This window comes from Wasmannia auropunctata, unplaced genomic scaffold (assembly GCF_000956235.1).
Source record: "Wasmannia auropunctata unplaced genomic scaffold, wasmannia.A_1.0 LD336060.1, whole genome shotgun sequence".
NCBI lineage: Eukaryota > Metazoa > Arthropoda > Insecta > Hymenoptera > Formicidae > Wasmannia > Wasmannia auropunctata.
The window spans coordinates 722,049-739,957 of record NW_012026830.1 but is presented as its reverse complement, the minus strand read 5'-3'; the positions used below and the strand labels follow the sequence as shown (position 1 = coordinate 739,957).

Genomic DNA, 17,909 nt, shown 5'->3' with positions numbered 1-17,909 from the left:
TTTGAGAAATATAATAAAACCTATTATTATGAAAAACTTGTCTTAAAAATAAAATATATTCTTTTATATTTATTCCTAATATTCCCATACACCAACAAAAATTTTAAGAATCGCAATTCTTAAATTTTGAACTTTGGAGATTTCAATGACTTATATAGACATCGATAAAGTATCAGGAGAATATAATCACCAAAGAGGTTGCACTATATATCTAAAGTACCGAAAAATTTTCCAAGAATTTTAGGAAATTCATGATTTCGAAAATTCTTAATTTTTTGAAAATTATTTTTTATTACCATTATTTTACAAATATTGTTTTATCTGTGCAAGAAATATAGACGAACGGAATGAGGCAACGCATAGATATTGGCGTTGAAAATATACATGCTGGGATGGAGGAGGGATCGTTATTGCGATTTGAGGGATGAATTCGTTCATCACACTCGTCGATACTACTGTCACAAACTGTGTTTATTTTTATCATTAATGTATATTATTTATTATAAATAAGTTAGAAACATTGATTTTGATAGGTGTTTACAATTTTATACACAGAGAAAGAATACCCAACATATTTTTACGCTCCCAGAAGGGTGATGTACGCCTCCTGACGAAGGAGAGATGATTTACAAATGAACCTAACAGCCCCTTGGAGACTCTTGCACGTCGTTTGCTCGCCGGTTTCTCGGTTAGGGTTGTACAAAGCCTAGTAGTGGATGCAACCGATCTCCTTTTGTGTTTTCTCGATAAAGTATCTCTCACACACGCACAATAAAAATCACTCCCTCTCTTTTCTTCCGTCTTTGCCTCCTCTCTCTCTCTCTCTCTCTCTATTCTCGCCAACCCCTCTCTCCTTTATTTTTTTTCTTTCGTGAGTGTACGCTCACGCAATTGCACAAATATGCACGCATACGTATGCACAGAGACGCATCCAATAATGCGCATACATACACACATTCACACACACACGCGCGCACGCACATACACGCGTACACACATTCTTTTCCTCTCATTCGCTCATTCATATTTCTCACTAGAATCATTTTTGCACTTCGTGTCCTGCATACGCGGTTACCTCTCCGTCCCTCTCTGCCATCATCCGTTTAGTCACGCGCTCTCAATGAAAACCAAGCAGTATTACTATTATTAATTATTATTACTATTATTATTATTTTATCATTATAATTATTATATTTATTATTATAATTATTAATGTTATTATTCAATATTATTTGTTGGTATCCGCTTAATATATATTATCCAATGTATTTATATATATATTTATATATATATACTTTTTTTTTTCTTTCATATAAACTCAGTGTTCCAACCAAGGTGGGTGTGACACAACTAAGGTATATGACACATACTGCCCGGTGTATGTGCGTGCGCGACGCCGGCGCGAGTCCGGTGACGTTCGGGCCGCTGCGAGCCCGCATCGTGCCCGAACGGGAAACCACCCAGACTCGGCCGATGTCACGTAGAGAGGATCGTCTCTCTATCACGCGCGCGACGTACTCTCCGGGTTCGCGCGCGGCTCCCGCAATCGTTTATCCGTCGCGATTACGCCTAATGAGACCGCTCTCGACTCGGGGAAATCGTCTCGTAAACACGTCTCGTGAGCAGAGCTAATCTTTCACCCCTTCGCGTTTCCACCCACGAAACAAAAACAAAAAAAACCCAGCAAGGTCCGGCTTGTCATTTCTCCTCGTGGTCTCCGCGCGTCGTCGTAATTCTCTCTTCGCGACAAGATCTTGGATTTTGGAAAACGAGCGAGGCGAGAAGAGGAAGTCTTTCGTTACTCCACCACTGACAGCGTACACGCGTGTTCGTGAAATTTTGTTTCTCCCCTATGTTATTTAGCTATCCCGTTCATTTTCCAATAGAGAGAGAAAAAAAAGAAACGTTTCATTCAAAATCTCAGTCTCGCCTCTTGCCTCTTCCTCCCGCGCTTTCCTCTCGGCGAATGTTTCGCGGCTACTCTATCACACACCAATTTGCAGCGCTTCTCCCCCTAATTTCTCAGCTTCAACGTTCCACCGACCACCTCCTCTCTCGTTTCTCATTCGTTTACTTCCACTCGCGGGGAAGGAGGGAGGGAAACAAAAAATCGCGGCTTTCGAGAAGAGATATCGAACCGTCGGAGAGTACGCGAGCAACGGGCAGCGCGCTAGCCAGCAATATGACCGAGCGCAGGCAGTGAGCAGTTCATACGTACGTACACTGTATAATGTGGATACGGGACGAGCGAGAGGCATGAAGCCCCCCTCTTCCAGGGGAGAGGGGACCCATGTTCTTGGCTGCGCGCGGTGGCTGTGCCGTTGCGTCGGGAGGGCGAGGAACCCGACGAAGGGAGAACCGCGACGAACTCCTCCTTCCTCATCGCACGCTTAAGAGAAATTCACCCTCGAAAAGGCGCGGTCTCGACGGCGCTCGACTTTACAGGAAATTACTCGTTCGTAAAAGAAATCGAGACGAGATTTCCTCTCGTTTCCCCGAGAACGTTTCACCCGGGACCCACCCGTATTCTTTAAGGAATTCATCTCTGCAAGACGAAACCCCGTCGTTTTCCCGAGATGAATTCGTCCTTGCAAATCGGAATTCTTCGCTCTGAAGGGATTCGCTCAAGCAGCTCAAGGAACGTTCTCCTCGCGCAACCCGCACGCACAGCCGGCAGAGAGAGGAGACGGCAGAGAGAGATATCTGCGGGTTTCTCTCTCGCGCGCCTTAATTATACCTAACTCACATCGAACAGACGCAATTTCGCCACGCAGTATCTTTCGCTTCCGCAAACGCGAAGTTTCCTCTCAAACACCTCTCTCTCTCACACATACTCTCTCCCTCGTATTCGTTTTTTTTTTTACTTTCTTCCTCCTCTCTCCCTCTCCGCCACGGCTGCTGGTATCTTTCACTCTTTCTCTTTCTCGCTTTCTCTCTCTTTCTCTCTCTCTCCCTCTCTCGCGCTCTATAATCTATGTTTCTCATTCTTTTTATATATTATATATAACAATATTTATATGATGAATTTTTTTTTAATAGATTCGAGTCACATGCAGAAAGAACTTTGAGTCGTTTCTGGCATGGATAAAAAGGAAGAAACAAAAACACTTTGGCTTTCGCGTAAACTCTCTTAAACGAAGGATGTTCTCATAATTTAGCGTTTAGTACATTTGAGAAAAAAAAAAGAAGAAAAAAGAACAAGAAGAGAAAGGAAAGATGAAAAGAAAAACAACAACACCACACTAGTAAATGGCACTAGAATTGCTCTCACTTGTGTCATCGAATCTAATTCGCGATTAAAAAGCCCGTTTATTTTATTTTATTTCTTTTTTTTTTTTTTCGTTCGCTCGCCACGCCGTTTCGCCTCTTCAGTTTCTTCTCCTCTGCTGAGATCTCTTGGACTCGAGACGAACACAGACGGACGCGCCGTTTAAAAACCCACGCGGCACAGCCGCGCCGTGCGCCACGCTCACGCGCGTGAGACATATATAGTTCGCCGTCGTTCGTTCGTTCATATATATATATATATATATATTATATATATAAAAGTCAGACAACGATGCCCGGGACCTTCAGGTATTGACGCATCCTCGGCCCGGGAGTGGTGTATATTTTGCCCGCAATATCGACTAAGAACTAATCTACAAAAGAAAGGTAACAAATCCCAAAACGGGAACCGGTGTACGAGAGAACCGAATCGACTCGCGTGAGCTAGTATCGACAGTGAAGAGATATTTCCGCTCTTTTTCTTCATACATATCCCTCTTCCTCCGCTAAGAAAAAACAACGCGTAAACGCTCGCGACGCTTTTTAGGTCCTTTTTTGTCCGCCTTCTTATACATCTCGACCCGCTTTTACGTCCCTCCATAATTACGTGCGTTATTACGCGTCTTAGCTATACTCTTGCGCTGGTACTGCACACTCTCGATGCGACGAAGCTCAACGCGGCGCAAACGCACGTGTCGATATATGTGCGTTTAATGCATGCGTATACGATGGCACCACGAGTTTCTGTCTCGCGCCTCTTCGCCGTTTTCCTCACGTCGTTCCACGGATTCACGCTCGCGAGTCAACGGAGTAGTAGTCTCGCACTGATACATTGGTCAGGGTGCGAGAGAAACTGGTCGAGTCCGCTTGGATTTGCAGCGCGTTTCGCCGTCTAAACCAGATTGTACTCCTTCAGATTGGACTGCAGAATGGTGTCCTTCACCGCCGCGAACACGAATCTGATGTTCTCCGTATCTGCGGAAACAGAAAGGGCGCGTGTTCAAAATACCAGAATGTATCCTTAAAGCTTGTTTAAATTGGTTGCATAAAGCACTGTTCGGTATATACATGATACGAATGATTTTCATTCCTTTCAAAGTTAAAATTCTCAACTTGTCGTTGTGACTTGTAATTTAAAGACTTCTGAGACTTTCAATACACATATGTATATGTTAAATATTCTTAAAAGATTGACATTGAAACTTAAGGTACTAATAATGGTGGGCATGTATTATTTGTAAGTATATCACATCATGCTGGTTATTGACTAACATAAGTTATTGAGATCCTTAATAACATTTCAGGATATCATTAAGGATCTGCCTTGAAAGGATTAACACATCAAAGTTGCGCGAAACGGAGATCGGCACTTACCCTAAGCAAGAAGCTTCAAACCCTGGACAGTCATGACACACATGCAGCATGCAATTCCCTTCGAGATACTTTTTGTAGCAATACGAGAGAGAAATCATAAACATAGTATAATTTCTTTTTCGATACTTGTTTTAAAGAAACTCAAGTAGTTAAAAATTAATAATGCAAAATGAAAGGGGTAGCATTTCGTTAGTAGATTTAAAGTATTAGAATAATGCACAATATAGCATAAAATAATTTACCTTAGAATATATATAGATATTAAATATTATTTCATTAAAGTCGAAGTATTGGAAAATACATACACGTATAATAATTTTACAGTCATAAAAATATTGTACACGAGTATATTCATGTACACGACGTAAACGAATGGAATCTTAATCACAAATAGTAGAATATTCTATTCTTGCCAGACTCTATGGTAATATAATAGACATAATAAAAATATCGCAGGGAGCCTTTGTTTATTACAAAGGCATATTAGCAACGCAATGTTGCAAGAAATGGATTAATTTTAGCAATCATTATTAGAGCGAACATCAATTGCTATATTCCTTTTATTTAGGGGTTTTACAAGGCTTTGATAACATATTTTTACTTAACGTATATTGTAATATGTTGTTGTCAACGTTAAAGCTGGCAGTTATTTTCGAAATTTTCGAAAGTAAAATTGTATTCGCAGCCGACGACCAATCGCCGAGAATGACACAGACTTAAACTCCGGAATAAATTTTAAAGAGTAACATATAGTAATCTTTGATAAACGATCCATAATAATTCGTTCTTTGCAATAACATCTGTGAGGCAATCGCTGTGATATCTGACTATACTCCAATATAATGCTCGTTGGTCAAAATTATACTAAGTTTTGTCATAAATCTATTGCACAAGTCTACGTCATTCTTGGTGTCCAAATATTGAATAATATCGTCAAGAATCTGCGTACACACTAAAATCTATACAGTTATCTATAAGTCGCGTTAAGCAAGATTAAACTCCTTAAGCGCGGTTTGCATGATCGTATCCTTAACAGCGCAGAATACAAGCTTGATGTTTTCCGTATCTGATGGTTAATTCCATGAACGCAGCATGCAAAATATAAATCGGGCATCATTGAGATTGATCAGCACCGTTTTATGCCTTTGAAAAATCAACCTGATTTATCGAGATTTTGATAAAATCAACCGAATTTATCAATATTTACCTTATTTTAATACCTTCTTCTAATATATCATAATAATCTAGTAATTCAGTAAAAACACTAAGAAATATATACACATTTATAAAATTATGCATACAACTGCACAATTAATATTTACATTAAATGTAAATTGAATTGAATTGATTTGGAAGATTAGAATTGTCGCGTCAAAGGCGACTAATATGTTATTTGAAATTTATCTGACTTCTCTACGCATTCATTTCTTTCTTTAATAAATAATTATACTTTATTGAGTAATATTTTAATATTGCTTGAAGTATAACTTTTCATTAAGATGTCTTTCATACATAAATGTAGGTTGATTTTTCCATGATGCACTTATAACATTTGATTACACACCTGATCATACGGGAGGCAGGCAACATACAAGCTCTGTACAAGGCACAACACATCGAAGAACTGTTATAAAGCGAAAGAAATACGGTATTTTTACGGTACATGGGAGTTATCAAGAGGCTAGCCTACCTGTGGCACACGTAAAGTGGGAATAAATAATCTTCTCAGTGTCCGGATTCAAGTCAACAAACATCCTCAGAATGAATTCTCTAGCTTGTATAGCGTCTCTCTGCCGACCTGCGAAATACACAAGCGAGGGAGGGGCATGGCATTACTTCCGTTTTATCTACAAAGCGGTAATGTATTGCGAAATATTTCTTTTTCTAGCAGTCACTTAACAACGAGGCGAATTAATTGGTATCGCATCGTTGAGGTTTTTTTTTTGCCAGGTGTACGACAAGAATAAGCTGGAATCTGGCCAAGAAGTCTTTCTTTCGCGTGTGTAACGGAATTTCTGTGTTTTACAAGTGTTCTACAAGACAGTGCGTGAATCTGCATTCAGGAAATGTGTCGCGCGACATCGGACATTTTGCTCATGTGCACGGCACAACGCGAAATGCAGACGGATATCGATCTATTTTAATGGAATAATGTTGTACTCAACGCAAATCCAATATACGCTCTCCAAGGACAGCTTATTAAATTAGTCGTAGTGAACATCAAAGAAGCCCTTCGAAAGCCTCATCAATAAGCTAGAGAGCTTATGTAAGAACACCGAGTACAATTTTGCAAATTCGAAACAGTTGCTCACACGTTGTAGCTCGTAATAAGATCTGAAAATCCCTCATCGCGAATTAAGAATTTCAGTTTGACGTAACTAGCACTAAATGTGTGTATGGTGTGTGCGTGTGTATGTGTGTGTTCAATAATTAATGATGTAATACAATTGTAAATTACAACGCAGGATGCGACGAGCGTTTTGATTAATGCTATTGGATTAACTAACTTCAATCTACATATGAGTTAATTTTGTATCAAGATTACGCGCTACTGATTATCGCAAATTACGCGCAGAAGTATGGATATAGGTTTTGGTATGTATAATAGGTATTGGTGTATATTAAATAGCTTTGCAAATAGATTACTACTAATTAACAGATAATAATAAATGAACGCGAATTCAGAAAAAATCGAGAGCGGCAAAGTTACAATAAAGAGCATGATAGCCGCACGAAATATCATATTATTGAACCGTTCGGCAAAGTAACTAGGGAATAACTACGCTTTCTGCTCGGGACACACTCAGTACTCGGACAGACCTGTCGCACACGTAAAGTGAGAGTAGCACATTCGGTCGGGATCAGGATTACAAGTGAGATAGACCTTTAAGATGTACTCCCTGGCCGGCACGTCTTGTTGTTTCGGCCCTAATACCATAGAACTTATTTATTTACCAATATCGAAATTAAAAAAAACAATCTCATCGAATTTTATTCAGCCTGCGTGTCTCGAGATAGATTAATTATTTAGATAAAGATCGATTATTGTGCTATGTTTTAATTTCTGAGGACATAGAAATGTATCTTTCAAATGTATCTTTATCTTTCAATAAACATTTTGCGGTGAAAGTTAATTCCACTTCTAAATATGAGATAAGATCTGGCTGATTAACAATCGGATATTCAGCACTTTATGTCGGATGGTTAATGATAATCAGTTTGCGTACTCGCAAAAAGAGGACGTTCAATATCAGTAACTTACCATCGTATTCTGGAAAGTAATCGACGAGATGAGAGTACATAATCTTTTCTTCTAGCAGATCTTTCTTGTTGAGAAACAGGATAACGGAGGAGTGTTGAAACCAGGGATATGTTATAATCGTTTTGAACAGTGCTTTACTTTCTTCCATTCGATTCTAAAAGAAATCACACACACAAATGAATTAGAACAGAGTTCAATATTTAATTAATAATGTCAATAACACTGTTCAACATCATTTAGCAACACGAGTGCGAATCATCATTTCCAATTTTTGTCTGCTGAGCACAAATCCAATTGTCCAAATTTAGGCGGTCACGTCCTAATTTTGAGAAAAATGTCAAAGATATCAAAACCGACGATTTTGAGGGAATTTGTTCTAAGAATCGGCAACAAAGTTTTTTTCTAAATTTTGAGATGTAAATGCCTACTTTTTGTATTACATGGAAAAAGAGCTATTTAAAAATTGCTACATCTCGAGAAAAAAAAATTATACCAAAGTGAAACAGAAAGCATTTTAACGTCACGATAACGTCAAAACCATGAAAATCGTATCTCTTTAATTGATAATAATGCCATTTTTAGCAAAATTGTGACGTGATAGTCACATTTAGACAACGAATTTGTGTTCAGCAGCCAAAAACACATCAGAAATGACTATTCATACTCGTGTCTCAAAAGAAAAAAAAACGGACAAATTTTGTCGGACAGTGTAAATTCTGTATATCCTGGAAGGTAATTATACCTCGTTTATTACCTCGTTTTCCGATTCAAATAGAATTTGATCATATTCACTTAGAGCTACTAAAAATATAATTGAAGTGACGTTTTCGAAACAATGGATCCATTTTCTTCTTTCCGATCTCTGTCCGCCGACGTCTACCATCCTGCAAATAACATTCTGTTAAACTGAGTACTGCTAACAGTGTGGAAAACGAAATATAGTCGAATCTTCGTAGTTTCAATTTAGAAAGATTAATGAGAATTAATATAGAAATGTACGAGGAAAAAAACTGTATTTTAAAAATTAATTAATAAAAAGATTATATATATTTCAAAATTGATGTTTTAAGATAGCATAAGAGAAAGAATATGAAGATTCAGCTATAGAGTTTTCGTGACTAGTAAAAAGTAGTCTATCGAATATGATTTCTACACGCTTTTCAATTTTAAGAAGCTCTTAGGGCGAATCGGGTTGTAAGACGAGTATAGGATGGTCTTTAAATCTCGACAAACTCAGCGAATCAAATGTAATGCGTCGCTATTGTGAGCTATGCGTCTAACTGTGCTGTGCTCTTCTTCATCTTTCGTACATTTTCAAGATCTTTTGTAGTTTGTAATAAAAATGCAAGTAAAATAGATAGAATCTTTATAACTTTCTTATTGATCGTATATGCGATTAAAAACTTACTTAGGGAAGTTTCTGTTTGATGATATGTTGAAATGTAAATATATGGATTAAATTTTATGAAAAAGTAGATTATTATATATATCATGCAAATTTTTCAAAAAATTTATAACTTCTTAGCTTTCATTTTTAATAATCTATTATAAATAAACATACATTCTCCTTTTTGATTCAATTCTAATTTACTTTATAAAATCTACAAAACATCTAATTATCCTAATTCATAGAACGTTCATAGAAGAGTACATACTTATTTCTCAATTATTTCGCAACTACATAATTATAAATGATATGAATATAAAATTGCATGCAATAGCATTATTGTAACTATACACGTTATAAACAAATAGCGAACAAATAGCATATGTAAATTTAAGCTGTTGCAGTTTGGAAAAAATTGTTCACGTCACAATAAATGCGAACAGCATAATGTCTAATTTAGTCGGATCATAAGATACAATAAATACATAAAAGAAGGTTTCGAAGAATTTTATTTTTATATTTGCTGTTCGTTCGCTTACGTATACCCATCTAATTTAACAATCTAATGTTTAAAAAATATAAAACACATGTAAATGTAAAAGACATGCAAATGGCGAAGCTTCTTTAAAATAATTGTATGTAGAATTATAAACATAGATGTGTAATTATATATAACTTCTGTTCATCCTTCTTTTTCGGAGAGATAAAAAAAAGGATATATCACAAAATTATTTAATTGAACGATGAATTTTTGTTCCAATTTGTGAAACAATTTAAATACTTTTATAATTAAAAGTTTTATTAACTATTAAAGCTCTATTAAAGCAATCGATTAAAAAAATAAATTATATACCACAGTTATTTGAATATCCTAGAAGTTTAATTCCTTAAATTTCTACATTCTCTAGATTTTCTATTGTTCTAGACGTTCTATTCTCGATTATTCGTAATTTAGAAATAATTGAAGCCCCAATACTCATACTAAAGAAAGCGATCTACTTTAAATTCACTAAAAAAATTCATTCAAAATCATTTCAATAAGGGAAAGAAAGAGATTTAAATGGTTCGCATTACTTCTTATGTATGAGACTATCTAGCGATGGTGAAAAACTCGAGCGTACATTTGAAGTTATATAGAATCGGATTGAAAAACCATTAGTACCTAAATATGATGGAGTCCAGATCAAATGGATATTCTATAATTCCGGTGGTGGGAGCTCGTGCCCGGAGGATGTCTTGCTCGGTTGGAAGGAAATCAGGCTTTTCGATACGCTCTAGGTCACTAAGATAACTGCAAAACGAAACAAAAAGCTGCTGTCTGGAAGTGCATGCCATGCGTGGTACACTTAAAAATATGTATATGTATATAAATAATCATAAAACAAGGAAATATCGTATAAAACATAGTTTTCACACATGCTTGTCCATTGGTTTAGCCTGAAAGAATCTTTTAACGCCGATGCTGAGTCCTGAGATTTACTTCTGGTGTTTTATAACATAGTTTTCGATAAACAATCGCATAAGTTTACTTAATATATAAAAGCAAAGGTCAACTCTTTTCGTATTTCGATTTCGAATAAAATTTCGGAAAAAAAGAATTAGATACCATATGTACATAGTAATCATGCAGTTCTAATTTTTATCAATATATCTTAAATATAAAAAAAATTATAGTTTGCCGATCAATTTTAAATCCTTACAAAACAAAACAAAATTAGATTTTTTATTTTCCATAGAATCAAGCATCAATTCAATCATCTATAATAATGAACGCGATTTTTATCAATTTTGAAGATTTCATCGTTAGCTTCGTTCATATATTTAACGGAAGGAAATCTCACAGGATTTAAATAGCATCGCGCATTTGAATGGGGGATAGGCGAACACTTAATCGAACAACGAATTCTAGGTGCAGCGAATAAATCACAGAAGACAAAAAAAGGATGCAGAAACGGCCCGATGCGGGTGGTTTTGCAGGCGCAGGCAGGTATCTCGCTCCTTCTTTCATCATCCTCGTCGGCCGATCGGCACGCGAAAGACACACATACCTAAATCGGATCTCTTCCAAGTCAAAGGGATATTCAATTATACCAGTGGTGGGCACTCTCACACGAAGAATGTCCTGTTCTGTGGGGAGGTACTCTGGTGACGCGACTCGATCTATCTCCATTAAGTAACTGAAACATCGTGTTCTCAATACCCGGTGTACAGGAGGGAGGACAAGGAGGAGAGGAAGGAAGTAAAGCCACCGTGAGAGAGAATCAAATCGTGTCCGGTGCGCGCGTGAATATCGTGAAGCATTGCTTCGAAACGCAAACGCAAAGAAGGATCGGGTGGGCACGTGTTTAAACAAAGATTTCGAGGAGAATCTCGGTAAAATCTCTGAAAATGAAGAGCTTATTGAAAGACCTTAAGTCAACTGTCCTACGCATTCTTTCGAGAGAAAGAGAGAGAGAGAGAGAGAGAGAAAATGGACGGAAATACGTTCCTATGTGTGTATGTGTGTTAAGAGGCACGTCTTTTTATTAAAAATTGACCCAAGTCCTTTCGAAAATGAACTGTTTGGATGTGCTTGCGTGTTCTGGAGGCGGAGGTAAAGTCCTTTCCATCGTATATCGTACGCAATTCCGATGAGAAATATTTCCTGTTAATTTAGCGAAGAATTTTCTTCTTTCGCTTGACCAGAATCGTATGGACGAATTGACGAGTAAAAACAATTTTATAAGCTACCGCATAAATCACCAGTGTCGTTGGTGCTTCTCTCAAGTGGAAAATCTTCAATTGGTCGAAAACAAATCAACGAGAGAAAAACGCAGTGCTGATGGGTCGTCCTGTTACATGAGTTTTTTTTTTCAAAAGGAAGTTCGGGGATGTCACAGATGGCGAGAAACGGGGAGGATAATCTCTCGGTGAAACACGTGGACAAGCATCGGTCCCGCGAGATAATGACGCGGCGGCGGAGTCGAAATACTTACTACTTGGCGGAATCCGTGAGCTGGTATTCCCGTCTACGATCGTAGCACTCCTGTATACCCGCGTCTTTCCACAGATCCTTGATCGCCTCCACGTACGGGCTCTCGAACGTCGTCACCGTTTCGAAGTCGACGCTCCGCACCATTTCCGCTTTTTCCTGGAGGGGAAGAGAATCGGGGGGGAAAAATGTATGAGTCCAGGGAAACGGTAAAGCGGAATCGCGACGTTACGATTTATGCCGTTTCCTGGCTTGGCGCGTATCGAAACGTACGGATACCAAGTGTACGCGCGATACGAAATTATCGTTAACCTTCTCGTATCCGCGATGTGCGGCACAGTTAACGCTTTAATTAACCCTTTAACGCGAAGCATGACCTGCGTGCGATAATCGTAAAGACAGATTTAAAGCGTTCGGCATATCTGATATATATATATATATATATATATATATATATATATATACGTTCTTGGAATCACGCAAAATTAAACAACGTGATAAAATAGGTAAATTAATTAAAGAAAGCGAAAATTATAAATAAAAAGTATATCTTTTTTTATCAAGACTCTGCCGTTAAAGTCGTTTTACACCGAGTGTCGGCTCCAATTTCGAAAATGCATGGAAAAATTAATTTAACGCATTTTGCGATACTATTTATTGCTACTATGAAATTCGTAAGATCCTCCTTTCGAGTCTACTGATGATTACGAGTGATCGGCCAAGTTGTGAACGATACGCACTATATTCGAGGAATCGCTGTACTGGATCTTCAGAAGGTCCATCGCCCGGATCATGGACTGTATCGCCATAAAAATGTTTTGGTACACAAGTTTGATAAACCCCCTCTTGTCCTCGTCCGAGTAGCCGGAGCCGTGGATAATCCTCATCTGCTTAATGAAGGTGGACTTGCCCGACTCGCCGGTACCTGCGACAAAGTTCCAGTCTCGATTAGCTCGCTGTCAAAGTAGATAAATAAATAAGGGGATTTGTCTCCCTTAGGGAGTCAGACCGTGCAGAGATTTCCGGATATATTTAAACCTTTTATATGAGATGACGAGGCGCAGATTTCTAGCGATAAAATTAGCAGGTATAATCAACGAATTATTAAGATATAAATATTTAATTTTTTTTAATCACAACACGCGTTTTGAAATTACAAATAGAAAGATAGAGATACTAGAATACAGAGACAAAACATGCTCATGCCAGATTATTTCCACCATCAGTCGGCATGACACAATGAAACATCAAAATTAACAGCATTTATGCGTTACGCACTTAAACGCTTAACATTTAATTTCACTATATATTATATAAAAAATATATAAATGTCATAAGTGCGTCCAAAAAAATTCTCGCGATATCGGTTTCTAGCTTGACACATTTCCGACTTCGCGCCTCGCGACTCACGCGAAGATTGTCCGCTTCTCTGGGAAACGGTGGGGCGATTATGCCGGTCAGACGCAAGTGGAGGGAGGGGGATTGCTGCCGGCGCGGCCGCAACGGCAGCAACAGCAGCAGCAGCAGCGGCAGCGGTGGCGATGGTGCTGGGCGCTGATGCTGTTGCTGACGGTGGTGGCGGCGGTGGTGGCGGCGGCGGCGGCGATAGTGGTGGTGGTGGAGGTGGTGGAGACGGCGGTGGCGAGCGTGTAGGTGGCGCGTGTCGCGTCGCCACCGTCGTTTCCTCACGAAATCATGAATGAACGCGACCGCGCGCGGCCGGCGGCGTGACGCGCGGCGCGGTTTTCTTAACCTTACGAATATCATTCCCAACGCGCGGGGATAACGATACGCATCCCCCCAATCGGGAACGTCATTCGAGATCGCCGGCTCTTTCCTCCAAATTGAAATTTTGCGAGAGATTAACGATCGCGGTACTTTTCGTATACCACGATAAATCACAAGAAATACAGAACACTGACATATCGCTTAATAGCTCTTAAAGATAACGTAACCATAGGATATCTATTAGGCGATATGACGTCTTTCAGCTGCTTTGAACACGTGATGCGCATATGCAGCAGTATAAGATGTCTCATGAGATATTTTATAACTGATAGATAAATCAAGAATTGAATAAAGTTCGGAACATTTAACTTGTTCCGGGTAATAAAATACATAACGGAGTTATCAACGAAAATAGCGCATTCAAAAGACTGTCAGATGATTTAACTCGATTGTAAGAATTGTCAAAAAAAAAAATTACTACGAAAATACTCAACTGTTAATTAAAAACTGAGTGAGTTTTCTTGGAGTCGAAGAGATTCAATAAGAGAACGAGGTGAAAGCCAATAATTCCAAAAATCGTATCTATATATACGTAATGGATCTTATAAATTATGAATTAAACTCATCGCGTTGTGTGTTCTTCAATGATAAAACCTTTAATCTCGAGTTTCTGAAGTTCCTTCATTATCGATACTCTTAGGTGTGAAATATTTACAAAGTTTCGATCGATAGCTTCCCTAGAAATTTTTTTCAGCTTCGTCGAAAAATCTATCATTAAAATTAAAACGATCGGGGGGAGAGAGAGAGAGAGGCGCCGCGCGTTCCGGGTAATCGGGCACTTCGAGGAATTCGCTCCCAATTCCATCTAGATAAGGAAAGGAGGAGTGTGTGTGTGTTTGCCACTCTTTCCGGCTGTGTAATAATGTTGGGCGCGTAACCTGAATCGATCCTCATGCAACGCGAGGGACACCACTGGGTGCAGAGGAAAGAGAGCTTTTTATGCGCGTCGCCAAGAAAAGACGCTTCGCGCGCCCACAAGCACGCCTTTCTCCGCCTTAATGAGGATGCAAAAAGGCCACCGGGCATACGCCGTGCGCCTTTTATCGATAAAGACAACCGTGTGTTATCAATCGAAAAAACGTATGGGATCTCGACTCCCCCTCTCGTCCCTTCGTCACTCGATTAGGAGTAAATTCTTCGCGCTACGTTAAAGGAAGAAAAAGCTTTGCTTTGTAGAAAAAAATTCGAAAGTCATTAATTGAAATCTACGAGAGACTTTCGTTGCTTATCGATTACTTTTCTAGATATCGAACGATATCAAGAAAGTTACATTAATTTACCGCATAAAATTCAGAACATTGCTTTGCAAATTTTTATAAAGCGATCTTGAATGTTAAATGAAAATTATACACCACGTAAGATAACTACAAAATTATTATTCTAGACAGTTCCGTATTATCAGTAATTTCACAATTATTTCACGCGAAATTGTGATACATATTATTTCTTAGTAATGTGAATAGTAAATATAAAAGACAAAGTCCAATCTCTTGAAGTATAAAAATGTTATCGCGATGAGTTTTCGTTTCGGGGCAATCTAATATTAAATTAGAAAGGATTGGATCTGTCGAGTCTTCGCAAGATGATCTATGAGGGAATGTCAATCTTTAAAGAAGAATCTGTTTAGATATGTTTGTCAACTTTCGTTGACATCCGGAGCGAACTCGGTTAAATCCCTGCTAGTTATTGTGCGACGAAATTCGCACGTGCAACAGCAGCACAATTATACGATACGGGGACAGTACGTTTGTCCTACTTGTTTGCTTAGGTGCTTAAGACTCCCTTTGAAGTTTATATCTTCTGAAGAGTTACGGCTCTATATCGCCGATCAATGGCCAACGATGATTACACCCTGATGACTACATCACGCGTGCGCTAATTTTCTCGCGAGCCACGCTCAGTTATTATATTAATCGCAGTTCAGTTAATTAAGATGTGCGCAGTTAATTAAACTAGGGTAATTCCCCTGTCGGTCGCTTTTCCAGAAAATTGACCAGAAAGTGGCAGACTTTTTTTTATTATCCTTTTAATTTTTTCACTTTTAATAATGATCGCAACAGATCGCACACTCTTGTAAAATTATATCTCTATTTATATATATATTTACTATTTTATTTATATATATATTTACTGTTCATTTATATATATTTACTTTTGTGTTACATACTTTTTATTGTATTTTTACATTAAAGATACATTCAAGTTATTCAGGCGAATTAAAGTAATTAATTTTAACTGTTTTATCCTCCAATTTAAGTAAAAAATATTAAAACAAATATCAAGCTATTAGAATAATTAATTATCGAAAATTAGTCTTTTATTTCTCACTAATCTATATATTAGTGCTGCGACGTTTATAATAATGAAGTCACTTTCGTTCGTCGATGGATTTCAAGATCACTCTGTATAAATGCTATTTCAGTTTCGCGCGATGTGCGTTCGCGGCGTGAGTATTAACGGGTTAATATTAGCTCGCGACAACATTCTCTGTTGATTGTGTTGGAGACACATCGGGGATGGCGTTGGCAGCGATTTCGCGGAATCCCGATCAAGATCGACTCTTGAACCGCCGTGAGGAAAAGCGAGGAGAAGCGAAGGAACAGCGGGTTAATGAATGAACGAGAGAACCGACGGTGGGCGGGACGCACAACCCCAGGCTCTCTTCCGGTATTCCTTCAACGACGTAACTAAAGCCAGAACTCTCGTTCAACTGGGAAGAGAGGAGTGAGAGGGGGAGGCGAGCTCAACCCCCCATGGAATTATTTTCCCTACGCGGAAGAGTACGCCGACTCCGGTCTTATCGAAACTCCGATCGGCCGACATCGGACGCGATTTCATTCCTTCTCTGACCTTTTCGTGCTTTTGAAAACCGCTTGACGCGATGAAAACCGTGAAATTCAAACAAGCACTGATCTCAGCAATTAATATTTTAAAACGATAATGTTCCTTTTAAGATTCGCAGAGAGAGAGAGAGAGAGAGAGAGAGAGAGAGAGAGAGAGAGATGTGCGATATAAAAATCTTGCAAACTTTGATATCATAAAATCTAAAATTTTAATCTTCCAAGGTCTCTCTGATATGATAGATCTTTGAGGATTGATGTAAAAAAGAAACGAGTAGACATAGAAAAAAACATTAAAAACCGGTTAGAATTGCAAATCGCGTTACGTGTTAAAAAAAAAAGTACAAATGCGAGAATCAGGAAGACATGGTATTTAAGTTTCGATGATTAATTTAAAAAAAAAAAGTCTCCTTTCATATCCTCGCAGCCTCTCGCGTTCCTGAAAACAGGTTGCCAGGAATGATTACGGTATATACCAAAGTTCTCCCCGCTCGACAAGTTCGACCAGTGTGCGATTCGAGAGACATCCTGTACGGGATGATCAAGGACAACGACGGATCAGAAAATATGCGCGGAGATGAGAAAACAACTCGGCTGAAATTAATTCCGCGACGGGCGCGCGCGCGCGCGCGCGCACGTAATTTCTTTTCTTTTCTTTCAAAATAATTTGTATTGAAATATGAAAACTGTGCGATATAACGCGCGGGCACAGTTGTACCGGCGTGTATAAAATAAGACACATTCTTGGTAACTGTATACCATGCGTGGATGCTGCGAGCTAAATCTGGGAAATATATCTATGTAAATCTATGTAAATCAAGCCTCGTATTCCGCGCGTATATTTAGATGCTCGAATAACCAAATGTTCCTGCGATTCGACTTTAAAAGATTTAGCCATTCGAATATTCCCGATTCGAATTACGCGAGGGATTAGATGAATCGTTCGGAATTGTCGCTTAATTTTATAACCTCCAGTTTACGAATAAATAAAATTTCGTGTCTTGAACTGTTTGACAGATT

General features: G+C 38.5%; 1 protein-coding gene across 11 annotated transcripts in view; it reads right to left on the bottom strand.

The window, feature by feature from the left end:
* Nucleotides 1-3,817: 3,817 nt before the first annotated feature.
* Nucleotides 3,818-17,909, bottom strand: part of LOC105450518 (guanine nucleotide-binding protein G(q) subunit alpha) — a 31,176-nt gene continuing 17,084 nt past the window's right edge. The window contains exons 2-9 of one of the 11 annotated variants that reach the window (XM_011690403.1): nucleotides 13,002-13,186; nucleotides 12,266-12,420; nucleotides 11,339-11,467; nucleotides 10,453-10,581; nucleotides 8,658-8,787; nucleotides 7,904-8,057; nucleotides 6,332-6,439; nucleotides 5,184-5,707 (exon numbers count right to left, since the gene is read on the bottom strand). In XM_011690403.1, the coding sequence (XP_011688705.1) occupies nucleotides 5,625-5,707; nucleotides 6,332-6,439; nucleotides 7,904-8,057; nucleotides 8,658-8,787; nucleotides 10,453-10,581; nucleotides 11,339-11,467; nucleotides 12,266-12,420; nucleotides 13,002-13,186 (1,073 nt within the window). In that variant the 3' untranslated portion in view covers nucleotides 5,184-5,624. The other 10 variants (XM_011690402.1, XM_011690400.1, XM_011690401.1 and 7 more) reach the window with 10 other exon arrangements.